At 37.2% G+C, this 27,450-nt stretch overlaps 1 protein-coding gene across 5 annotated transcripts; it reads right to left on the bottom strand.

Moving 5' to 3' along the window:
- Window positions 1-2,732: 2,732 nt before the first annotated feature.
- Window positions 2,733-27,450, bottom strand: LOC109036872 (cytochrome P450 4V2). Of its 5 annotated transcripts, none has more exons than XM_019051285.2 (12): window positions 27,135-27,450; window positions 21,225-21,420; window positions 19,913-20,019; window positions 18,997-19,084; window positions 18,186-18,374; window positions 17,345-17,414; window positions 16,667-16,793; window positions 15,884-15,944; window positions 14,575-14,675; window positions 14,022-14,253; window positions 12,381-12,560; window positions 2,733-2,915 (listed from the first exon to the last, which is right to left on the bottom strand). In XM_019051285.2, exons 2-12 carry the CDS (start codon window positions 21,397-21,399, stop codon window positions 2,758-2,760), a joined length of 1,488 nt encoding a protein of 495 aa, XP_018906830.2. In that variant the 5' UTR covers window positions 21,400-21,420; window positions 27,135-27,450; the 3' UTR covers window positions 2,733-2,757. The 5 variants fall into 5 exon arrangements, with proteins under 5 accessions (XP_018906830.2, XP_072160335.1, XP_018906828.2 ...); XM_072304234.1 differs by lacking the exon at window positions 2,733-2,915 and adding an exon at window positions 7,650-8,174 and having other exon boundaries at window positions 27,053-27,445; XM_019051283.2 differs by lacking the exon at window positions 2,733-2,915 and adding an exon at window positions 7,650-8,174 and having other exon boundaries at window positions 27,135-27,445.

Here is a 27,450-nt window from a genome sequence, read left to right as displayed (position 1 = left end):
GGCTCAAAGGTTGGCTGCCATGCCGGCTCCATTGCAACGCTCACACCGGATACTTGCCAGCTTAGCCTATCAACTTACGAGCGTCTGGATAATTTTATCAATTCATTTAAAATAACTGGAAGGAAAAATAAGCGATAATGGAATCTTCTGTTATCTGAGACTCTGCACTGTTGCCGCCATCACTCGGACTAGCTTGTTTACTCAGGTCTGATTCCACCATCTCCTATCACAAACCTCTCGACAAAGGAACACTTTAATTGCTTATACCGAACATTTCAAAGCCTGAATGACATTTTCGACTCCTGTGGAACGCTTTGAAATTTAAAAATCTCGAACTATACCGTTACACGGAGGGATGAGGGTTAGCAGGTGTACGTAGGTCATTTGGCTGGCGGGGGGGGGGGGAGGCCCCCCTACCACCGGAGGATCCGGCCGGGGTCCTGTCCTGGAAAATGTTTGACATTTTAAATATATTTGGACGCATTTTAAGGCTGCCATGTCGCAGAGGTTCCATCAATTTCTGCGGAAAAATTATGTTTACTTTTTTTGAAAATGAATCGAAAAATAGTTAAAATTCAAACATTTTAGAACAGTATTCCCCTCTGTTATGGAGGAGCAATTCATTCCCACAGAGAAACATCATGGAAGGAGGTCAGAACACCTCTAGAAATATCACCTACCTATGACTATGCCGTTTAATCATGTTTTACCTAGAACAGGGATGGATAGGGAATGATAGATCTTTTCGAGATAACTCACGATAAAACGGGCATAGTCATCGTTAGGTAATATTTCCAGAGGTGTTTTGGACCCCCATAATAATTAATTTTAATAAATAACCTATCAAATCTGAAGCAAAATATAATTTTAAATTGTGTACAAAATGGAAAAATACTTTTTTTTTCTTTCTTTTTTTTAATAATTCGAGTAATGTAATTGTTCCGTCATTTAACGGGACCATTAATTTGCATGAAGCGACAGTTATTTGTATAAATCTTGACAAACGCATGAAAAATCAATTAAAATCATTGGAAGTGCATAAACTTTGATAAATAGTGTAACAAAAATAAAAAAAAATTACTCCCTTTTCATCATTGAAATATAACTCTATATTAACCTCATTATTTCCTTATAGAAGCAAACTTTGTAGCGAGTACCTAATTAATATCACATAATGTAACATATTTTTCACTTCAATATCACGGAAAAATGAAAAATTGTTCTTTACATCGATGCGTGCATAGCAAGTATTCATCAACGTTAGTAACTAGAGATAGATTAATGGATATGATTTTCCTTCAATTTCGCTCGATACCACATGCCTACTCCGAAGTCCGTACGGTTATTCGCTGAGTTTCCATGAATAAAAAGTGAGAAATAACACGAGAAATTTAGGTTTTACTCTAGAAAGTACTGAGACAAAAATTGCGAAATTTTTTTTTTGATGGAACGAATTCGCTGGATACACCTTGTACTTCTCACTATATTGATATGATACTCCCGTAATTTTTTACTTTTTGTTCGCGGAAATTATGCGAGCAACTATTCGAACTGCTGAGTAGGTATGTGGCATCATGCGAAATTGAAGGAAATCTTAGCTCCTGTCTGCATCATGTTACTATTCGAACTGAACTTTTGTAAAGCGATTTACGAACGGATTCTTTTAATTAATAAAAGCAACGTCAAAATAAATTAATATATCCATTAGAAAAAGCATGTGGTGGACTGGACTGAGTGAATGGTAAATAATAAGTAGTTTCGTCATACTAAAGCATAGGCGGAGTCTAGAGTCTTTTTTCATTTTTTCAATTAGGTTCTTTATTATATATTAGGTAAAATAGTTTGCTCAAGACATTTCAGTCTTGATGTGAACATATTTATTATAGATTTAATAAGACACCAAAAATTTTCACACTTTGTAAAAATAAATGTATACAAAACTTGTTCATAACAATGAAAGCAGGATCATGAAATTTAGATTTCTACGGGATCATCTACTCGTTTTACGTATTCTTCAAAGCCTTTGCGTCAACTTTGAGACACATACTTAATGAAAGGTTAATCTGTGCACTCGATTTACATGTAAGGCCAATTTGGATTGTTTGGTCTCGATTTTAGTGAAAATGTCTAGAATTTTCAGATTTTGAAAGAAAATTGTCAATATTTTGCTAAATGCAAAAAATTGTTAAAAAGGGGTAACTTAAATGGATACTTCCAAATCAATAGATTTTAGGCTCGAAATTTTGAAATGGTAACCCCCGACTTTTCATATCTATATTTCTTCAAAAGTTTTAGACCTTTCTCAGTTACTTTTGGCCCACCCTGCATAAAACTTTATGAAAAAGAAACATTTTAAGAATTCCAATACAAAAAAAGAAACTATCCAAAAAATAGAGCCATGCCATGACCTAAGACGGAGAATCTAGTACAGACATCGCAAAATTCCTGCCCATTTTTGTCAACGGTGTCTGTTAATGAAGAACAAAGAATGTGGAAGCTTGCAGGTATAAAAGCTTGAATCGGTGCATTAGTACTGCATTAGCAGGTAGTACGTCTCGAATATGAGAGAGAGAGAGAAAAAAACAAGTTTTTATGGAGCTACTCATTCCTAACGCAACAGTAATGAGTGAATGCAAGTACAGATGCATATTTTTATACTTTAGCAATCAGTATGTATATCTGCACAAGGTTGGGAGGAAACAAATCCAGAGGCAGGAAAGAGATGTGTTAGGTATATTATAATCTATATTTGATCATTTATCGACATTTAAATTTTATATTGATTCCGTTTAAAGAACGAAGAACCATGGCAAACGTAAGTCTTAAGTCCTCCGTTTTGTCCATTGATTCCATCGTGAAGTTGCGTATTAAGTTCGATAATAAGATTTTTTCCTCCATCATTGCATATTTTTGTCCTGAAATAAACGGAAAAAGGACATTAAATGTACATATAAATTGCGAAAAGTTAAGGGTCTCAGGGTCGTCTTTATACTCATTCTTTGAACCGACTAAAGACTCAAATTTCAAGTCGTGAATCTTCTCGGTGAAAACTGTCACAAAGTTTGTGACACAAACTGGCCGTTTACACCAGCCGTAATTCTATCCGTTGTTAATAAAACAGCGCATGCGCTGGTGCACAGCGCCGCATAGTTCAGCGTTTTTCGTTCGGGGGGTTTTGAAGAATTTATAACTGTCGTGAACACCACCTTAAAAGCTTTGTTAAACTTTCGAGCAAGGCACCACACACAAGCCAAATGAAAAAGTCCAAGCAATGTGCCACGGAGCAAAGCTCTATATTATAGTGGCGTGGCGTACTTTGCGACTTATCGATTGATCTGTCATTTAAACCTATGGGAAAGGATCGATTGCAGGGTGTTCGCAACAAACACGTTAATAGTCGATGTTTTACCATAGCTTCAAATGAGAAAAAATCGATAATCGATCGTTCACGCCTCGCAACTGCTATACTAAAGCTAATTTAACTGATATGTGTTAAAGCGCAAGCGTGACCCCACAACCCGTCGTGTCCCGAACGAAGGAACGTAGCTCCATTCCGAGGTTGCAACATGGACTAAAAAAAATTCAATTTTTTACAAGCACGTACTTGTGCAACTTTCGTCCGAAATGGGTCAGTTTTTGCATATGATCAAATGAAAAATCAGTAAAACTTTAAGTTCCAAGTGCTCAACATTCTCCTGGCAAAAATGGAATATTCGAAGGGAATTCTGGCAACATTGAATAGGAGCTACAATCTCTTGTGAAAGAAACGACGAAGTCAGGTCGCAGCAAAAATCCGGACAATTTGCCGTAGAACAAAGTGACATGATGCATGCACAGTTGCCTGTCGCTGGATTGAAGGCGCACGAAGACGCACTGACAGATACTCGTTTCTGCCAGTACGTACAATCTAGGTGCTGAGTAATCAGGCATTTGGCGCTTTACTTTGCGGTGCGTTTCCTTGATTTTTATCCCAACCTGCGGGCTGATTATTGAAAATTATAGACAAAGTTTTGGACAAAGAAGACGACGCAAAAATTGAGCGATCCTATTGATGGAAGCGGGTGGTTGCAATAGACCAAGGAGGCAAGTAATAGACTAACTAACGGCAATCCATGAGAGATCCTGTAATTTATTCCATCATTTTCCTCTTAGCCTATGACAACCACCCATTTCAACCGAAAGAATTACTCCATTTTCCCTTCGTCTTTCGTGTCTGTCACTTTGTCAATCAATTTAAATAACCACTGAGTGTTAGGCATGGTGCGTTTCGCACTGTGGCAATGTGCCAGAATTTTTCGAATGAGCTGATAGGTTACGACTTGCGCAAAATTTCGATTAAAGTTATCGGATGTTTTTATGTGGTAGTGAAAAATCTTCAAAGCTCAAATTCTCGCTGAACTTTGGGTAAATGATGACATTTCAACATTTTCAGCTGATATATGGTGCCACGATCTGTGCCGCCATACTTCGAATTTTCTTGTTTTTCGGGGGCCTGCGCGCTGATAATTAAAATTGATAGACAAAGCGATAGACATTGAAGACGTAATAAGTATGGAGCGATTCTATTGGTTAAAATGGGTGGTTCCTATAGAGTATTTTATTTCAAGGCACAGATATCGTTTCATAATATTAATTGTGACACATACTGCTCATTAACTCACAAAAACATTCTTACTGCCGGGCAATTAATTGAAAGTAATTGAAACAAAAGAGGCTAGATAAAGAAAAACTAATTTATTTTCAATGCCGTTCATTATTTTGCCTTGCTATAATCAAAGCCAAGGATTTTCTTCAGGGAGCGGAGTACCATCTAAGATGAAAGTTTTAAGTCCTCGGTTTTTTCCATTGACTCTCGTACACAATTGCGTATATTATATGATAAAATGTTTCTCTCTTCCATCATCGCATAATTTTATCCTGAAATGCAAAAGAGAAAGTTTGCAAGGTCTTATACCGAGATACGTGCTTTGGGAATTTCACCATCATTATAAACTTTTCGCGGCTGTTTGAGAACTATGCTCATAGCTTTCATTATATCGTGACGAGGAAACACCAACATTGAAAACAAAAGTTAAATTCCAAATCCAGGGAAAACTTTCAAATTTGAAGGTTTTCCGTCTTTACACAATTTACTTACAATGAAATACAGCGAATATTTTCCTCCAGTTTCAAGTGTAAATTACCTATAAAAGTGGACAGGTGTTAAATGATTCATTGTCGGAGACATTTCCGATTGCTTTTCGAAACGTTCAAAACAGGACATAAACTTGATATCTGTTATTTTTGACGTAAATATATACCATTTCACAAAAAAGTTGCTCACAATCCAGACATGAAGTGAGGGTAAAAAAACATGAATATTTTTCAAGTTATAGACAAGAAAAACTTACCATGAAAAAGGGTTTGACGTTTTGGTATTAAAATTGGACGTTATTGCCACTCTTCAGATGACATAAAAGTGGATAGTCTGACGTACTCTGCTATGCTAAGGAAGAACGCCGTACGAACATTCCAGAGTTGCCAAATTTCCTAAGATAAAACATGTATTTTTGAGGTAAATAATGTATATTTTTTCTCGAATTGTTTAGATATTTTCGATAAAATTGCGAGAAAAACTGTCCGAAAAATTTGTACAAAAATATTTACAGTTTCTATTTGGTGTTTATTAACGGAAATCTGGCAACGTCTAAAGGCTCATACGGCGTTCTTCCTTAGCACGGCCGTATGGTAAGTAGAAATTCTAAAGAGCTCTGTTTTCTTTTGGTGGATCTCAGGATGACCTCCAATTTTGCGAACGTTTTAGTCCACCGGTCACTGTTATATTCTATGTCTTGCTGTTGTTACCCATTGAATCTTCCGACCTTATTATTATTGTGCCCCATGGTTCTTAAAAATGATCCCGCAAAAAATCCAGAATAAACGGAGGGAATTCCAAAAGTATATCGGGCTTAAATTAATAATGTCAATTACTCCATTCCTATCTTGCACTGGGCCCAGCATACAGCGTCATATTCTTGACGATAAAGAAACCGTGCAATTTTTATCAAAGGTATGTATTTTTACAATGGAACGCTCACATCACCAGTCCTTTCATACCGTAAAGTTAGGGTTGAATTTTGGTCCTATTGATTTGATTCACGATTTGCAAACAAATATGATCCCTACCTCTCAGGTAAATAATGTAGAGAGCTTCAAAAGCTACTTCACGGACAAACGACCAAAAAACATGCTGTTTTTACTGGAAGATTATCATAGCATCATGAATTTGATTTAGGAACTCAAAATGTTGTATTAAACCCTCAAAGTAGCTCAAAATTTTCGAATCACGCATTACGAGAAGATAACGTGAACTATGATATTTGGCCGACACACCAAATTATTGCATAACTTATGGAAACACTCCTAACAACACAATAAAAGACCGGAGGAGACCTTGTGACGCGAATCTAACGATCTTTGAACATGACTTGGAGGAGCTTTCTGTCCTCTTTGGCGAAGTTTTCAGTCGCGTTTCTAGCTTGCCTAGAAATAACGTATGGAACCCTCAAAACTATCTGATATTTTCTCTAATTATTACGGAGTGTCCTCACTCGTCTGTGGAGCGGCAGGTTTCTGGCTCAAATTCTCGCCTACTGTTTGTATTCAAATTTATTTGGCGTACGTCCAAGGGTCAAGAAACTTTGCTTTGCTTGAAAATGGTATGCTACCGCTACGAGCCTTTCCACGAGACGATCGAAAAATACACCGGAGTAGACGGCGAGGGTTTTTTCGATTCTTCCTGGCATTCGATGAATGCAAAGACAATGTCTTGTTCTTTAACTGAAGCCGATGGTATCTCGGGCTTGGAGGATCCGGCGAGTTGTGTGTGAATGCTGGATTGGCCTTTATTGACGTTGCTCAAACGATAATTTCACGCTTAAATGGCTCGTTGAATATTACATTCGCTGTCCGCTCAAACACGGAAAACCCACAAGAGCAAGTTCTTGAAGTGGGATTGAAGCACGCTTAATAGATTTATATGCCGTTGAAATTGCGGTGAAAGTTACTCAAGATCTTGAAGACCTCGACGTTTCTGCTCCGATCGAACTATGCCACATGATCATAAGGCTTCCCCACCATAATTATCCATAATATCACACTAGTATATCAATTACCATACTAATTACCATACTAATTACCATACTAATTACCATATCAATTATCATACTAATTACCAATTCAATTTTATAAGAAAACAATTTTTAAATCAAAGGACGGGTATTTATAAGGGCCTTTTTTGGCCCCCTATAGCACATCATCTAACTAGAACCAAACCAGGGTTAAAATGCGTCCTTAAGCCTCCTTGATAACATATCAAAAGCTCAGTTAGACAATGTGCTCGGTATCAAAAAAGCCTCGGAGTGATAGAAAAACACGCATTTTTCGCTAAAATACGCCTGCAGACCAATGTTCAGGCAACCGTTTAACACGTATCCAGTGGCCTATGGATAGCAAATCATGATTATTTCCGTAAAATACAGTGAGTGAACTTGGAAAACCCGCATACATTTCCACATTCTATGGGGGGGGGGGGGGGGGGCAAAAAAGGCCCTTGTCGATACCCCTCCTTTTTAAATCAAATTTTCACATCTAAAATAAAAAAGCGAAACTATTATTAAAAACTTTCCATTTTATGAATAAATTACATGTTGTATAAATTATTGATAAATAATCATTAGAAACTCTAAGCGGTGCTGGTACTGTCATGATGTCACTTAGCTGGATGCGTGTGTTTTCCTAAAAAAAAAAGAAAGCATGCTTGGAAGTCTCCAAAGTCGCAAACGGGGATACGCGATTCCACATTTGGCCATGGATTCACTATATGAGGGACTCAAGCTATCGCAGTACCCTATCTTTAGGTCCCATTAGTCTTATAAATTCGCTGATGATGTGACCTTCCTGATGTTTCACGGTGCTCTGCTGTAGACTTGGGATCACACTGTCAGTTTTACTGCATTTTCTGAGATTCCTGTCCGTGACTGTGACCGAGAACCCGTGTGTCGGACACAGGACAAATACAATACGGAAGTCATCTTCTCGGATATCTGCGGGTGGTTTCCGATCGGAACGGAACTCGCAATGAAGGAGAGTATTTGCTATGAGGTACTTCATTGATATCATGGCGTATTTGTTTCCTAAAAAAGCAAATGGTTGTCAATAGAAAAAAGATAGCATAGATCAAAATAGAAGCATATGGAGGTAAAATATGGTGCACAGTGGTCTCGAAGCAAAAAAAAATGCGACAAACATGTACCCAAAAACGGTTTGCAGAGGGCGAGTCCATGGAACCTGTGGACTTAAAATCGCGAAAAATCAAAATTTTAGCTGATCCTGATTTCGAGATACCGTAATTTGAAATTATCATTGTAAATGCAAGCTTTTTACTGATTTTGATCAGCTTCTTTATTTATTTGTCCATTGAATCGGTGTTGATCGGTTCTCGTTTTTATTTTCCGTTCGATTCATGCAGATCGAATACATACCCTCTCGTTACATGTAGACATCTCATACTTTTTTTTAACTGAACAATTCGCCTTCTGCTGCGTCTGCAGCAATTGTTGTAACGCATATGTTCTGCGTGCTGATTTCAGCCCATTACATGCTCGACTCTCTGAAGGCGTTTTGTATGCGCAAGTAGCGCTGTCTGTCGAAGAAAGAACGAAGTAGGGATTCAGCGATTCGTTCAATCTGATTTATACAGGGTGATCCAAAAGTCCCTTCCACCCCCTCTAACTTTTTACCTAATTGAGGTAAAGATTTGAAACTTGGGGGATATTCCTAGGTCAAAGGGAGCTACTTTTTGGGCCCCCTAAAATTTTCAGGGGGGCCCCCCTTGGGGGGGCAACGGCCCCCAACTTTTAATTTTCAAATGGGAAGACCCCCTTTGTGATAGCTTGTTCAAAAGAGCATAAGAAAAGAAAACTTTTCGCGCAAACCCGAAGTCAATATCTCAAACCGTTTCAAAATGGCGGCCGGTTAAAGTTCAAAATGGCCGAAAATTCAAACCGGTTATTTGTCGATGGATTTGCGCGAAAATCGGTATGTGGGGGTATTTTGACACGAGAAAAACGAATTTGACGTTAGATTTTCAAAAAAACCGAAATTTCCAAAATGGCCGCCGGTTAAAGTTTAAAATGGCCGAAAATTGTCACCTCGGTTTTTTGCTGATGGATTTGCCTAAAACTTGGAATTTGAGAGTATTTTGGCATAAGATAAACAAATTTGAACTTAGATTTCTAAAAAAATCAATTTTTTGTCATTTTGAACTTTAATCGGCGGCCATTTTAAAAATTTCGGTTTTTTTGAAAACCTAACGTCAAATTCGTTTTTCTCGTGTCAAAATACCCATACATACCGATTTTCGCGCAAATCCATCGACAAATAACCGGTTTGAATTTTCGGCCATTTTGAACTTTAACCGGCCGCCATTTTGAAACGGTTTGAGATATTGACTTCGGGTTTGCGCGAAAAGTTTTCTTTTTTTATGCTCTTTCGAACGAGCTATCACAAAGGGGGTCTTCCTATTTGAAAATTAAAAGTTTGGGGCCGTTGGCCCCCCAAGGGGGCCCCCCTGAAAATTTTAGGGGGGCCAAAAAGTAGCTCCCTTTGACCTAGGAATATCCCCCAAGTTTCAAATCTTTACCTCAATTAGGTAAAAAGTTAGAGGGGGTGGAAGGGACTTTTGGATCACCCTGTATAGTTCTCCGACAGGGTGCTCTACTTTTGCACATTAAACGCCCTCAAAGAGTCAAGTATGTAATGAACTGAGATCAGCACGCACAACACAATCGTGACCATTGCGGCGGACGCACCTGCAGGCGAATTGAATACAGCCGTATAATACACGTTAAAACACAGTGTAGATCTTTAATTACTATTGTTACCAATAGAGTTGTATTTTATGGTCATTTTATGGGGGATTCTTGAAAAACTTTTCAACGAAAACGAGAAAATAAACTAAGTTTAAATGCAAAGTAAAATATATCGCGTTACAAATTTTCAGTCTTGGCAGAATTTTACTCGGGATTCGATCAACTTTGAAGCCCACTTTTAAAAAAAAGCTGAGAGCTACAAATTCAGTATACAAACACAAAAGATTTCATTTTCGTGTAATTCAGGTGATCTTTTAGATCTTAGTTGATCCTTGGCCCTGAATTTCATTAACACGTCGAAGACTTGCAGAATTAAGTGAAGCATTGTGAAGTCTTACCAATAATTCTTCTAAATTATTCAAAATCCACGTCAAAATAAGACATGTATTAGAACAATTCGGATTCATAGAAGGAATTGACGTTTTGGGATATCGGTCGGAAAAAAGTTGTGGAAGTGTCCGGAGTAAATTTTCGAAGCACCGAGAACCCTACACGCACCATAGATTCGGCCCCTGCAAACCGTTCTAGGGTACTTTTTCGTCGCAATTTTCTTTTGCTTCTGTTGGCGCTTCCTCAGTCTTGGTGAGATCTTTAGGCTAAACTTCGCGTCAAGACTGAAAATTTGTAACGCGATATATTTTACTTTGCATTTAAACTTAGTTTATTTTCTCGTTTCCGTTGAAAAGTTTTTCAAGAATCCCCCTTAAAATGACCATAAAATACAACTCTATTGGTAACAATAGTAATTAAAGATCTACACTGTGTTTTAACGTGTATTATACGGCTGTATTCAATTCGCCTGCAGGTGCGTCCGCCGCAATGGTCACGATTGTGTTGTGCGTGCTGATCTCAGTTCATTACATACTTGACTCTTTGAGGGCGTTTTATGTGCAAAAGTAGAGCACCCTGTCGGAGAACTATATAAATCAGATTGAACGAATCGCTCAATCCCTACTTCGTTCTTTCTTCGACAGACAGCGCTACTTGCGCATACAAAACGCCTTCAGAGAGTCGAGCATGTAATGGGCTGAAATCAGCACGCAGAACATATGCGTTACAACAATTGCTGCAGACGCAGCAGAAGGCGAATTGTTCAGTTAAAAAAAAGTATGAGATGTCTACATGTAACGAGAGGGTATGTATTCGATCTGCATGAATCGAACGGAAAATAAAAACGAGAACCGATCAACACCGATTCAATGGACAAATAAATAAAGAAGCTGATCAAAATCAGTAAAAAGCTTGCATTTACAATGATAATTTCAAATTACGGTATCTCGAAATCAGGATCAGCTAAAATTTTGATTTTTCGCGATTTTAAGTCCACAGGTTCCATGGACTCGCCCTCTGCAAACCGTTTTTGGGTACATGTTTGTCGCATTTTTTTTTGCTTCAAGACCTCTAAGGGTGATTGTTATAATTGGTTTCACAAAATTTTGGTCCTAAGTGGACTCTTTGGTGAGTATCTTTATAGTTTTGGTAGCAATAATCACTCCACTGTGATAGCTATGATCCAGGAGTTTGCTAAATGATCAGCTTTAAATATTAAATTAACGCCAGGACGAGGCTACAAAACAATAATTTTGTTGCTTTTAAAATGAGGCACAATTGGTTGTTTTCTCTTGCATAATTGTGGTCTAATCGATCAAATTAAAATGCATAGGTAAAAGTAGCATCGAATGTAAACAAATAGGCCAAACATTAAGTTTGTCAAACTGAGCGAGCGAGTTGAGCCTTGAGCCGAATAACATGTCTATTATACGAGCCAAAACGTCTATCGTAGTTCAGTCTGACAAACAAAAGCGTTTCAGCCTTATTGAACATGGTGGGTTTAGTTCATAATGATTTACTTTTTTGTCAGCAAGATGTACTCAAGTAGCAGTGATCGCGATAAATTGCGATTTAATCGGACCTCGGTCCAATCGGAACCTTATTTTACCAACCTTACTTCAAAGTATGAAATAAAATACAGAGTAGGGGAAATAAAAAAAAATTCCAATGAAAACTCGGTGTCAGTCTACGCAATGACAAAAGTTGTAAGGTTGCGAAGCGTCGATCCATCCAAGAGGCTTCAATTCGCACTCTTAAGCTATATAGTGGCCATAGCCTAGTGGCAATGTGCTAGCTTACCACCGCTGCGACTCGAGCTCGAGTCTCTGCGGAGGCTCTGGGGATTTTGCGCTCGTCTTCGTCAAAGGACCTGACAGGTGAACCTGACGGAAATCGGCTGACAGCGCAAATACCATTTTTTTGGCGATTTTATCGCGCATGGATCATCGACATCTGAGCGATTATGCTCGATCTTATCTCGATAAAATCGCAATAAAATCGCGAAAATATCGAGGATAAACGCTCAGATGTTGATGATCCTAGCGATTTTATCGCCGATAAAATCGAAGAAAAATCGCGATTTTTCCGTTGAAAAATGCTACTTGGGTATATAGGGCCATGAAATATTTTCATACTTACCAGCACAGATTCTTGGGCCACCGGACAAAGGTAGGAAAACGCCTTTTTGTCTCGCTGATTCATTCTTAGCCGAAAAATGTTCTGGATAGAAATCCCCAGGTCTTTCCCAATAATTTGGATCATGGTGCATGGAAAAGGTCACCAACAAAACGTTCATCCCCGCCGGAATGGTCGTTTCTTCTGTAAAATAAATAAAGAATACATAGGCTGATCCAGCAATTTGGTAACACCGGATTTCCCCCTTTAAACCTATGTTAAATAATTCACTTCTTGTCGGCACACCTGGCCCCTCCGAGAATCAATACATTTCCATAGGTACAATTATTGGAAGAGAAACAATGATGCTGCAAATTTGCTGGATCCGCCTAGAAAATTTCACCAAATTTCCTTTGTCCTGACGATCAAATTCAGTGAAAGTTTCAAACAGATTCAACCAACAATTTCTCTGTAAAAAGTAAAATGACGGCAGAAATTTTGAGGCGTCGCATGGTGCGATTGTGATACTTTGGCCGGAAGGTGACGATGTATACAGGAGCAAAGGATTTGTACTGGAGAGAATATCCAACGGTACTTTTCCAAGCATTTTAGTGAGAAATAATTGATGGAATAAATAAAAAAAATACGCCACATATATTCGACTAGTGATTAAAATACCTATATAATAAACTACACTGATGAATTTCAATACCACTAACTCGGAATAAAGCGCATAGTTTTGATTTGACGAACAACTTCACGTGTGCAACGTAGACTTGTAGAGATTATGTCAACACAGAATTACTTAAAATGACAATGAATGTAATCTTGACGATTGTAAAAAGTCTATTTAAAAGTTCGAACAAATTAAGACGGATTATGACTGAACTGCCTTTGAAAGGTGCAGAGTAAAAAGTAAATTATGAATGAACATATGAGGCACTACTGAAATGATGATGCGATTTCTCCCAATACCAGATTCAATATGATATTTGGACCGCATTAAGCAGAAAGGATATTGCCTAATTTTATTAAGAAACATACTGTTTTACGTGAAAATGGTTCTGCGGATTTTCGTGCAAAATTTCAGTGAATTTTCTGCACGAAGCAAATTCATTAAAATTTGCAAAGGGATGCCCATGAACGTTCTCTTGCGAAAAATTAAACTTCCCAGTTAAATTTGGCAATAACTGATATGGAATGGCTCCTTTTTGCTAAACGCGGTCCATTTTAACTAGGAATGATCTTAGTGGTAACAGTTGTGACATGCATGCTGAAATATATGAATTACAATGTATCCTTAGACGATACATGATATGTCAACCCAAAAATTCGATTGCTCTCCTGAGAGCCTGAGAATTGATCATACATTTAGATCGAAATAGTGGCGATTCTTAAAACTTGGCGACAGTGTCTTCCCTCTATTCAAATGCATGTAAGACAATCGATTCTTGGTGAGGCAGCTTGCATCGCTTAAAATCGATATTTTCAATGAATTTAAATGCAGGAAAAACAATGTTGCCAACATTAAAAATCGCCACTGATATATTACTACCTATGTCCAGAAAAATACTTCTCGCCTGGAGACGCAGTTTCTGGGCATGATGCATATCACCCAAAAAGAAAAATTTCCGAAAAATTTGAAAAGACATTGATTATGATTACCATCAACTTTGAGGTCCTCGTCTATATGCCGCGCTATGAATGGAACTGTGTAATGTCGAAGAGTTTCTTTAATGACCATTTCTAAATAGACCAGTTTCGAGAGATCGTTTGTAGTGACTTCATCACCGTTGCAGTTTTCTACGATTTCTTGATGCACTCTACGCTGAATCTCTGGCCACATCGCTAACGTCTGGAACACCCACGACATAATTCCAGCGGTTGTCGTAGAACCCTAGAAACAAAGAAAATATTGTTCAAAGGGACCACATTTTGCTGTACTGGGAACTACAATTTTTGACTCCTCTGTTAAAAAAACACTTATGTACCTGGAGAAACTAAGGGTACATACGCTGTTTCTAATTTGAGCCACAAACTGTAGATTCTAATTGCAAAATGTAGACCAAATGTGAATCTTAGGGATTCGTAGTTCACAGCATGTATCACTTAACTTTGCCACACCGTTGTCTACAAGAATTTATAATCGCTTTGAAAATGAGTTGTTTGAGATAATTCGAATGCTTTAATGTAAGACTGTCAGTTTTTAACTACTTACGGACAAAAAGATTTCAATAGCCTCCTCAACCGCTTGATCCTGAGTGACAGCCCCAGACTGAATATTCTCTAACATGATTTCCATGAAATTCCTAACACTCTCTGTAAATAAGAACGAAAATAAGCATTGAAATCCATTACTAAGTTTTAATAAAATACGTCATTGATACCTACCTACCTACTAATATCGTCTCCTCCTTGACAAAGTATCACAAGTGCCATGCAATGTTTCAAAATTTCCGCCGCCATTTTATTTTTTTACAGAGAGATTGTTGGTTGAATCTCTTCGAAAGTTTTACTGAATTTTAAGTGCAATTTTGGGACAGCTTCGTTGAACAATTTTTCTGTGAAAAAAAAAATGGCGTGGAAATTTCGAAACGTTGTATGGTGCTTATGATATAATTTGACCAGAAGGTGACAATAAGTCGAAAAATCAGAATTTTCTGCAACTAATGGGTACGTCATAAACCTTTGTTAGAAAGATAATATCCGTTGGGGAAAATGACTTTGAAATCGCAATAAGTGTATCAAAAACGTATGGAACTCACTCCTAATTTCACTTTCTACGCAACCTAAGACGCAAGTTTGAGCCTCCTGCTTCAAGAAGCAAACCACGGCAAATATATATTTTGAAACTGCAGATATTCACTCCGAAGGATCCTAAAATCTGACGCAGATAGCGGAAATAGGGGTCACTTTAAGGCATTCCTAATGCGTGTACATTGATTTTTGAGTCTTTCTCCATGAAAAGAAATTTTTCGTTATGTGCTAGCAAAAGTTCATATAGTAGACCCGCTGAAAACGTATAAATGAAGAGGATCTGGCAAAAATATTCCAGCGAATATTAAAAAGGGTTTTAGTCCATTCTCCGCAGAATGAAGCTATCGAAATTCGGTTGATGTATGCGCGCTGCACCACGCCAAACTGCAGCCTTAACGCTGGATACCACTTTTTGTGCTTATTGGATACCCGCGTTGCATACCAAAATAGATGAGGGCGCTTCGACTTTCAGTTTCTTTCCTTCAAAGTGCTTTCCCACATCAAGAATGTGCGCAATTTGCACACAAGTTTAACTTTTTCCCAGGGAACCATGCCATCTGCCTTCTCGGATTATTAATCTCTACCTATATATTTACCACATTTTTTTAGAATTCAGGAACCCCGAATGGAAGCGTAATCATCAATGCTAGTCATTCACAGCAAAAACTCAATCTTACTAAGAGTATTTAATAAATAAAAGAGTCAACACGAAAAAAAAAAAAAATTAAAGATGTTTTAGTACACATAATACATAAAGTCCCGTGTTTTACCTGTCTTGTCCGCGTTTTCACTCTGTGAATCCAATTTCTGTTTCAAGCGCTCATTAACAATCTGAAATAAATTTAAAACCGATTTAGAAAATTTATGAAAAAGTCTCTCTTTCCAAACAAATGATTCGGGGATATCACGATTAGAATAAAAGGTGAAAAAAAGAGAATTGAATTAGTTGCACTTCTATGTTCTCCGGATTTCTCATTCTTCTTTTACTATACAAAATGTGCTTTTTAACTTATCAGGAGTAACAAAGGTTGTGAAGTTCCTGCTTGATGGCTATTCAAAACGACTCGCAAATTTAAAAAAAACCGAAGAGAATTATTAAGGTAGAGATGCATGGGCCACCTGAGAGAATTTTAAAGAGACTGACTTCTTTTAAAAACCGTGTATTCATTTGCCAGCAAGAAAATAAAATTATTAAAGCCATTAAATTAGTAATCGTAAATAACTGTAACGACAAAAAAAACTCAACGATGGTGCAAAAAAAAAAAAAAACTTAACCGTACATTTTTAGCCAACTAAAGGCTCTATTAAAGCGGCTGCAGAGATTCAAAAATAGTAAAAAGGAGTGCCCTGACTTTTTTACAGCGTTTGAAAAAAACTTTAAAGCATTATTGTGAAATGCATGCAGGCAGTGCAAAATATTTCTGTCAAGATACAAAGATAGAAAGATAGAATTGCAAAGATATTTCTTGTCCTCATAAAAAAAAAAAAAAAAAAAAAAAAAAAAAAAAAAAATCATGGACTGAATACGTAAGGAAATTTCTTGATGATTGTACCTTTCGACAAATATCTTGCATTGGTTTTACCGCCGCATCTAATTCCTCCATCTTGCCTAGAGCAACATAAATGAGCCTTGACCATAAGGGAAAACTAAATGATCTCTCAAAAATCATTTCGGTAGACCTAGGTACAAATAAATGAAAAGATTATTGATGTCCTTTTAAGAAGTCTAACTGATCGAAAATCATGAAATCAAAGCAATTATATCGATCACGCACATATATTGACCCCCCTCCCCCATCTCCATCTTTTCCTTGGTATAGTCGGTACACCCAGCACAATGCCGCAATTTATATGTTATTAGACATTAATTTTGTAAAATGACCGCACAACTCTATTCAATAATTCTACTGAAACTTTCAATTAAATATATGAAAAATTACATTTTGACTGCAATTTCTACGAGCTGATTTTATTTTTTTTTATTTTTTAGAATTTGAACCAATAACAAGAAGCTATATACAATTAAGTGAGTGCGTGAGTACCCGTAATTAATTTTTTCCTCGTAAGTGTTGGTTCGGTCCTTTTTGATGAATTTTACCTTGAATAGAATTGGAAAGCTAATTGAACGGCCCTTTAAACATCAAAATTTACGGCACGAATATAACTTGACATTGGTTACATATTGGTAATACAATGAGCAGCAACAACTCAAACTGACAATTAATACTTACCTTTGTAAATTCGTCGAATAGTGGATGAGTCCTTTCTTTTGAACATCCAAACAGTATCCTAGCATGTTCTCTGGAAAATAAAGAGTCGAACAATTAAATGAGTAAGATCTTCCTTCGCCCCCAATGTGACTGTAAGGGGTCAGGAAAAATGTATACAAGGGTGGAAACTGAAATTCTTTTCTACAGAAAAAACCCAGGTTTTGGTAAAAAATCATATTCCATTTCAAGGTTGCGGCAAAAAAAACTAGGGGAGCGAGAAAGTAAAAAATATGATTTCTTTTTTGGCGGAGGGCTTGGATAATGGTTAAAACAATATGCCTAAAACCAAAATATGCCAATATGCCAATATGCCAATATGCCAATATGCTATGGTTTGATATCTTGAGCGTTAGACAAGACGCAACGGTCTGTTGACACCTTGCCATTATGCAACTCTTCCTGCTCAAAAGATGTGCGTGTTGCCTATGCAAAAAATTGAAGGCACTTTGGCATTTCCTGCGCTGAGACGCGTGTCTCTGGACAAGAGACGAAAAAAGGAGGTGTAACTTCGGGTGCCTCCAGGTGCACCAAAGCTGAAAAATAAAACACAAGAAAAACCAAGGACTAGACATCGAAAAGACGTTTCCTCACTACAATTTGGCACAAAACACGATTAATATTAAGAAAACTTCCAAAGGTTTGGTAGTTCCTGGCTAGTAACAATAGATAAAAATAGTTTCCACTTAATTCGACATGTATCACTGCAGTAACTCTGATCATACAAGTAAATGAAGGCTAGTTTCGAAAATGCTCAGAATATTATTCTGACGTGTTGTTTATTAGCTAGTAGGAGTAGGCTCACCGCAAATTAAATCGATGGTGCAGGAATGAACTGTCGTAAACAAGTCGAAATTATCCTCACTGCTGGAATATTTCCGTAGAATTTCAAGGAAATTTTCAGTATGGAATTTGAAGTTTTCTCCAAAAGACTCAAGTACTTTGGTTCGAAAGGCGGGATTGATTGTTTTCCTCATGTTACGCCATGCGGCTCCTAAAACATAACATTCACAACTCTCAAAACGAATCAAAGACAACTGACAAGATTCAAATTCAAAAACATAACTCTTAGTCGAATCGCTGGGTGCAAAGAGGGCATTTCTTGATTTTGGTGTCTCAATATCTCCGCTAAAGTTTCATCCATCATGATTAAAGCAAATGTATGTGATGCATCGAAACTTTTACCGAATGTTCTTTATGATTGTACATCACTGTAAACGGAAAATTTCAGGAAATTCACCCAAGAGTCCTCTCTAAAACATAAATTAGAAGTGGAGATTCTAAAACACCACAAACGAGCAATGTACTGTTTGCACCCGCCGTCGCACATTAGATCGAGTCAATAGAAAAAGTTGGGACAAAATTTGGAAACTTTAAACGCTCATAACTCCGTTTATACGAAACTTTGAGGTTCTAAAAGTGGTTCCGCTGGTTTCCTCGTGAAATTGTCTTCTAGAGACATACCTTGAAATTTAAAATGTGATGAATTAAACATCAAAATTTTGCAGTTTCAGTCAAAAATTTCATGTCCGACCTTTCCTATTGACTCGATCCAATGTGCGTCACTGCCTAGCAATCAAGTGTATAGTTTGTTTTGGTAGATTTTCTGTTCTTACCATTCGTTGTGAATATCCCATGGCAATGCTTCTGAAAATATTCGTAATCCCGCGTTTTGTTGATATTCTGCGAGCTTCCCAAAACTGCCTGAAAACATCATGATCAAACTAATAAAATTTCCATTAATTCACGAAGAATGTAAAAAAAGATGTGCGAAATACATACTCCTTGGTTTTTAAAAACAAAATGTCATTTTTATCCGTAAAATGGCCAGCAGTAATATTTCATTATCGGGAGTGCCGGAGAAATACGGAGCAAATTTTGAAAAATTCAGATCCAACCACAGAATGATAATATGAATGTGCAAGCGTGTCAGTGTGCCATGTTATACTGATTTTCTCTTGGAATACTTAAATTTACTTTTTAACTGAAAAATTTGTTTGACATGGTTACGAAACCGTGCATTTTAACATTTACTTTAGGTACTTTATAATTACGATTTATAGAGAGACGCTATGATTCCCTTCTACCAATTATGACGGATATCAATAAAGTAAAAGCTCGCTAAGTCTAATTATGTAGGGAACGACAAAAAATTCAACGTAATCGGCATTTCGTCATAACCGGAGTTCAACTTAACAAGATTTTACTGTACTATTATACTAATCAGCGCTGAACCAACACCATGTGCATAAGAAAGTCCGGTCCTTGCAAAGAACTTTTTTTTGTGTGACAAAATCATGATTATAAGTTGAAATTTAACGCTCTGAGTTTTCACATACTCGGAAAGAAGGAAGCAAGCTTAGCAAGTGGCTATATTCGTACACACATTAATGTTACTGCAATCGGGTTACCAGAGCGATAGAATCTTATCAAACTGTTTCCGTAAGCTTTTGAAGATTTAAAAGTAATTTACGAGATAGGCCATATCAAAAGCTAAGTTTCCTGAAAAAGTTCAATATTGGTTAATTTTACCTTGAAAACTGATGGGTCACTTGTTACCAAGTATGGATCGCCAAAAATCCAAAATCCTTTAGATCCCGGATACACAACGTCCAAGTTTCTAATCACCCGGAACAAATCTGGGAATCAAAACGCTCATACGAATACAGAGGTGACTGAAATAAGAATCGGATGAATTTTAAGTAGCAAAAGAGAGACGTTTATAAGATTTCAACCATCTCTCAAGGCTCGTTATATGTAGAAAGAACACATCTAATGCTGATCATCTCCTGACATCTGATGATGAAAATTTGGAGGCATTTTGACATTTTGAATTCTCGTAGTACACTCAAAATATTTATTTTTGAGGAAAGTCATTAAATTTTAAATAAATTTGTTTCAAAAATTTTGAAAAAAATATTCATGATTTTCCCAGGATTTGAGTTTCTTTATGAAGAAAATATGGCAAATTCTGGAGGCCCATACGGTGCTTTTCTTTCGCCTGGCCAGCAAGTATACAGCCCGTCATCACGCCACGAACCGGGCCGTGGGTATAAGGCGATGAGTGCCCGGAGACTCAAAGCGCCTTCTTTTCTGTGCGTATGCAACACGGGCATCCGTCGAGCCCGAATAGTTGCATCCAGCTCTCTTAATACAATTTTGTTGAGCGTTCCTCTAACTGAGGGGAGCTTTGCTTGTTTCTCTTTAATTTTGACTTAATTCCAGAGTTGCCTATGCAGTTGATGAAGTAAACTATCCCTGACTTTCATTGTGCAATGTCAATTTTCCGAAAAATGCATTGATTGTTTTAACGTTTTACAACGTTACCGGTCGTAGAATCGCAACTTATCTAGATATATTAGAGAATTTTCTTGCACCTCCTGTAATGAGTCGTTCTTTGTTTTGATTTTCCCTCTTTGAGAAAAATACTTGAAATATTTAAGTGCAAAATTAAAAAAAAAAAAAATCCTAACGCTTCCCTTTTACGCCGCACAGTGGATAGAGTCAAGCAGAGAGGTCGGACATGAACTTTTTAACTAAAACTGCATATTGTGATGTTTAAATTGTTACATTTTAAATATTAAGGGGTACACCTAAAAGAAAATTTCACGAGGAAAGCAATGAAACTAGTATTAATACCTCAAAATTTTGTATTGGCGGAATTATGAGCTTTTAAAGTTTTTAAATTTTGTCCGACCTTCGCCTTTCCTCGATCTATTGTGCGCCGTCTCCTTTCACGCGTTTACGCTTTCGAGCCATGCATTTTCTCAGTTTTAAGGTTTCCGCTTTTGAAAATTTGCGCTTTTGGATACCGAAAATAACGTTATAATAAAAAAGGACTTACTAAGTCGATTGATTCCAGCTAGAACATAAGCACTCCCGACAAAAGGTATCGTCATTGGTCCAGACACTGTCTTCATGAACGCATGTATCTTTCTGTTTCTCGATCGTTCAATAATAGATCTTGTGATAATTGTCAGCAATAAAGTAATTAACAGGCAAAATGTCACGTCCAACATCTCGTCCTAACATTCAGTGACCTATAAGTGAAGGTCAATGAATCAATTCTAATAGTGGAAAGTGTTCATTTTACAAATGTGCAAAAGCGTTTGATTTTAACAAATTTTTACTGGGTTTTACATCAACGTACCATGCTTATTGTGTCGTATTTTTCGATTGATAAAACAATTGGATCGCATTTAGCAAAATATAGCCAAAAGAAACCAGCGCAATCACAGTGTTTTCAAAATCGTGCGACTTCTCTTTTTCTTTTGAAAATACCTATGTACAATATGAAATTTTACACAGTTATTTTCCTTTAAAATCAACAAGTTTTTGGTGGGAAGCCAAAAGTATTTGCTATTCAGGGAGATTCTTTAGATAGGTAATTGTGGAGAAGCACTATTTTTACAACGCTGTAATCGCGCTGGTTCATTTTTGCTAAATACAATCCAATTGATGTCATATAAGTTTTTAAGACACCCGAATCAGTCTGTTTGGTCAATGAATTGTGTTTTGGTGGTTTTCTAGGAAAGTAAATAGACCAGCGAAAATATTTACGTCTATATTTACTATCATGAGCACCAAGTTTCCACGTCTGACCTTAAATGAGTTTGCAACCTCCAGGGAACGTAGTGTTGAACGTAATTCCTTACGGCATTTCCAACTATCCATGGTGTGCCTTAGGTGTTCTAAACACAATCTAAAATGTGGATATCAATCCATCAATAATCAATGAAACCAAGGTGGAAGACGCATGGGTATCATCAACTCCGTGGCCCACGTTATTTGAGTCAATCAATTTAAAACTTTCCCTCAGAATTTGAGTGAACTGAATCATGTTCAATAAAAATTATCAAATTTCTATGCATTGTCACAAGCTCAAAAGAAACAAACGATCACAATCCGAATGATAGCATCTGATTAAAATTTGCCAGTATGAAATTTTATGCTGACAAATTGTCATGGAGTTACACCAAAAGGTCCTTAAGGTAGAAATTTAAATTTTTCAGTACAGCAAGAACGTTGATGCAAAATTTTTTCTGCAGATTTACAATTTTTGATGCTGAAGTATTTATAATACTATTAAAATCACCAGGTAAAAGTTCTTAGCCATCATCTTCAGTATCAATCATTTCACAAGCATCTGGAATTAATTATTTCCAAGCTGGCAACAACGCCTGTAAACTTCAATCCTCTTTTTCTGGAGATCGCGATTTGTCGTTCGTCGATTCTAAAATCTTTCAAAGAATCATTGTTAAGAATTTGTCGGTATCTTCTCTGAAAAATTAGGCAGGATGAACCTCTCTCTGTGGTAAAATTCTCTCATTTTATTTTTTTACCCCCTCCATAGCCTTTGATTTTTCTGAACTTCTACTGTGTTAAACATCAAAGGACTTAACGAATTTATTGCGTTGTATATTTTAATTGAAAGAAGAAGAAGAAAAAAACAAGCAGTGAACTCCAACACAATGTGTTGATAAGGCGCGTCATTAACTCGCACACATCAACCCCTTTAGTTTTCATTTACAGAGATTTCAAAATAGGCAAACAGCACAACAAGACTGCGAGGTCAAAGACGCACCTTGACGAGACCGTGTATTGTGAAAGTAGAAAGCTATTCGATCGAATTTAAGTTTTTTGATCTGCCTCAAGCAAAATCTTATCAGATTCTTGAAGAAAAGTGCTACGGAATAATTTAAGCGAAGAAAAGAAAAATTCTGTCGAACTCCTAGAAGATAAAGTCGATTTAAAGGTATTTTGGGGCTAAAATACCCAAATCACCGGTAGTAAAAATCCCGTTATATTATTGAAAAGAAATTGACTCGATATAAATGCAATTGCATTAAATACGTCTTGATTTTGTTATTTTAAACGTCTTTCCATGCGAAGAAATTCAACCATGTCGTTGCTTTATTCATTCATGAATTGAAAGTAAGCAATCTACATCCCGAAAATCTACCGATTTGCCGTAAAAAATTGCAGAAACTTGATATAGCAGGTCGATGCACCCACTCGTTGAATTTACCAACCAATTTCGTGAGTGCAAATGTGTAAAGATCAATACGCTATAGTCATTTTGGGTGCATTTATTTTTCATGAAACAATTATAATTTCAATCCCGAAAAACCATCAATTTTCCCTATAAAATCGAAAAAATCAAAATATGTCGACTCCCCGACGTGAAAATTAGATTCTACGTGTGTAAATACTTATGTATCGATATGCTGAACAGAAACTATGTGTGGACACAGTCAGAAGCCCGCGGCAACATTAATTCAACAGAAAAACTGTAAAAATTAGATCGCCCGCCTCTCCTCGTTACTTACAACAAACCGTTCTTATACTCATCTCAAAATTTTTCTCAGAGCTTTGGGTTATTATCAGCTTCCATTTAAACTCCGGTTCGATGGCCGAATCGGCTGCCAAAAAAGCAAGCCACTGTTGAAGGGTTCTATGAGAAATTCGTGATATTATCGGCTCTCAGGAAATCACCCCATGGCTAAAATTGGTGGTATAAATGTTTAAGTGCTTAAAATAATCGTATCCAAGAAACTAAGGAATTAAACTACTATGGAGTCAATTTCTTTTTAATAACATAACGGGATTTACTACCGGTGATCTAGCTATTATAGCCCCAGAATACTTTTAAAGCGCCTTTGCGTTCCAGAATCTCGACGGAATTTTTTTTTTTTTTTTTTTGGCTTAAACGATTGAAGAGACATTGTAGTTAAAAATATAAAGATTTTTCGATTTGGACGTATAAAAAATGTTTAACTCGTCCAGGCACACCGTGTATTGTATGGAGTACTGCTGTTATTCGACCGTTGTCTTCAGGTCAAAATTCTTACAAAGAAGCCCCTTGCAAGAGGCGAATTTTTTGTAATTTCTCCCAGTTTTTTCAGCGTTAGGTATATAATTGAATTGCTTGTCAAATTCTGAGGTCAATTATATTTCATTGTAATTTATACTTCCTTTTTTCCCCCTTCATTTTATTTTTCGTATCGAGAAGTCGAGGTTTTGTTGATTTCTTCGGATTTCGATTACTGTAACGTAACTTCTCTTCTATTCGGCCGATTTTTATGAATGAGGTCTCTTTTTATTTGTGTTTTAACGGAGAGTAAGGAAAACATTGCTAAATACACGCGAAACAATTTTTTTTGAAAATTGGATGAATCCTAGCGTGACGGTGAAATGGTTAATGAAGCGTGAGTAATTGGGGTACGGGTATCGGCCGCGTTGGGACCCAAGACGGCCCAAGGCCCATTGTTCTTCGTGACGCCGACGCAGTGATCAGGAGCGTGGGGACGAGAGGGCTGAGTGGACTCCTGTATGAGCCACGTTTAGCAAATGGTCTAATGAGTCTCGAGGCTCATCACAGATTGCACTTACCACTATCCTACTGGCCCCGGCTATCAGAGCAAGGAGTACCAACTTTTGAAAAGCCTAACAGTGGTGTGGAGATCTGTCAAAGCAACGTTATGAACGAAACGGAAGAGTAAAATTCTCATTCCTAGAGTGTCGGCCTGGTCAGCCATCCTCGAATCAGTTCGCTTGCTTCCGCTTATATATGCATATTTTAAATCAGCGCGCCCTACTCTTAGGCTTTTTTTAAAAAAACCAAGTAACGTAGACTCTTGGTATTCACTGCACATAAACTAGCGAGCCCCAGAATGAGAAACAACTTTAAATCATAATTATTGACGGATAAATAAACTTTTTACACGCTTTGGAAAATCTCAGAAGTTCGCGGTAGTCACTTTTCGGTAAGGAACTAAGGGACTCGGTTATTGTATCGAGCAGGGTTCGAAACGATCGCAAAGGCGGTATACTACGTATACGCGCCAACAATCGATGACAGATCACTTCTTTGGATATGGCATAAGAAAATTGAATACTTAGTAATACCCGTCTCCCAACAACAACGATAAATTAAGCGTAGAGAAGGGGGAAGGGGCAAAACAAACAAAGAAAAATCCAAAGAAAACGAAAAATAACTTACCTGTTATTCACTAAAAAGTCCAAGAGTTGGGCACACTTTTTCTATTTAAAATGACTAAAATGTATTTTAATTAAAATTTTGTTGAATTAATTATTAAAAAAAAGCACGAAGTTGCATGATCGCGAGGCGCACAAATTTGTGAGTCTCGCTCTTGACCAGGTCAACACGCGAACCGCCTGAAGTCGTTATTGCATTCGGAACTGTTTGGACATATTCCGATTAAATTTCTGGTTTTTTCTGCCACTTCCGAAAAGTTGCTGCACAGCGTAATGGCATGCAAGAGGAAACTAATCAGGTTGTTTTTCTCTCCTTTTTTTCTCCCGATAATTTGGGTCACTGTGTAAAGTAATCGAAGTCATGCTGATTGAGGAGGTATAATTGAAAATACTTGAAGGCGACAAAATAATACCATCAGAATCGACGAGTGAAGTTCCACAATTCGACGTTCCCCGCACGATGAAGAGTGACTCTATTCCAAGATTGCCAAATTGACTCAAACAATTTAATGTTTTTACACAAAACCAGAAGCGCAATTTTTGTCCAAAATTGTTCTGATTTTCACATAAGATGAGAAGAAAAATCAGTGAAATTTTCAACTAAAATGGTCTAAAATTCTCCGAGTAAAAATGCAATTTGTGGGGTAAATTTGGCAACATTGAAATGTGGTTACGCTCTTTTGTGCGGGAAACGTCGAATTGTGCTTTAAGTGTTTGGCGAACCCAAGAAATCTTGCGGATACGATAAAACGCCTTTAGTATAAAATATTACATTTTAACAAAAAAACATTACGCTTCTAAAATAAAAAAACTAAATTTGGACTAGTCAGTCTTTAAATTAACGAAATATGAAAGAAGTAAAATCTAAGAAAATAAAAATTTTGACAAACAAGTGCGGCTTACGTAAGGCAACGCTTGACCCTCCCCCCGTAGGCACCTCTGACCCCCCCCCCAAGTGTATTACGTAATTTGTGGACGGCCTCTAAACTCGAGGAAGCCGATATGAAGTGTCTCTCAGAAAATGCGGTAATTAATAAATTTGCCGAATCTATAATAAAAATTGTAAAAAAAATGTAGTGGACCACTAGACGAGGTACGAAATTAAGCATTCTGATACATGTCTCTCAACCAAAATGTCACGTAGAACACGATTTGCGCAACAAAAATCACTGAAATAACTCCTAACCAGTATATTTAATGTTTCTTGACTCGTGAATTCAAACCTCCCGCTCATGAAAACTCAATGGTCTACGTGAGTCAAATCGCGCACGAATCATTACCATGACACTCTCTGCGATGTGACAATCTTGCAACCTCAATCTTGACGCTTTGGCTCAGCTTTAGCAAGTTGTTTATAGTTTGAACAACACAGGGTGGGAAATGAACAGTGCTGGATTGAGAAGCTTGTCGAAACCGTTGTAGTGCGCAATTGGACTCAAGTATAGAGTATCGAGTTTCGTGTGATCGGACAATTCAAATTTTCCTTAACCAATATGCAAAGTAAAAACGTTAATATATTAGGTACAAAATGATTTCGGTACTTTACGATGCAAGGACCGTGTTTTACGTGTAATTCTGGTTAAGGAACATGTATCAGAATCCTTAAATTCGTACCTTGTCTTGTCTAGTGGTCCATTGAGACCTTATAAAACTCATAATAGGCAATCAATTTACCGCAATTAAAGAGGGCTTTAATTCGCGTATCGAATTACTCGAACGAGAAACGATAGAAAATTTCGATGAACAAGAACAATACCTTCGCAGAAATGCAGTGCACATTCACGGTCTAAAAAAGACATAAAATGAAAATACGGACAAATTGGTCAATGATCTCTTCCGTGATAAGTTGAGAATGCAAGTGCCTACGGAGGCACTAGGCCATTCAACAACCTATCACTCACAACACGCACTTGTAAACTAACTTTAGCAAACTAGAGTTGTCCTCATGCTAGGATAAGAGAATTCAATGAAAGACCAGTCTTTATAAAGAAAGGAATTAAAGAAAAAGAACCGTGCAACACATTGTGAAACTGATACAAAATTTAAATTAACTTGCATATTTAATTCCAAAA

This window comes from Bemisia tabaci, chromosome 9 (genome assembly GCF_918797505.1).
Source record: "Bemisia tabaci chromosome 9, PGI_BMITA_v3".
NCBI lineage: Eukaryota > Metazoa > Arthropoda > Insecta > Hemiptera > Aleyrodidae > Bemisia > Bemisia tabaci.
This window is presented reverse-complemented; position numbering and strand designations above follow the sequence as displayed.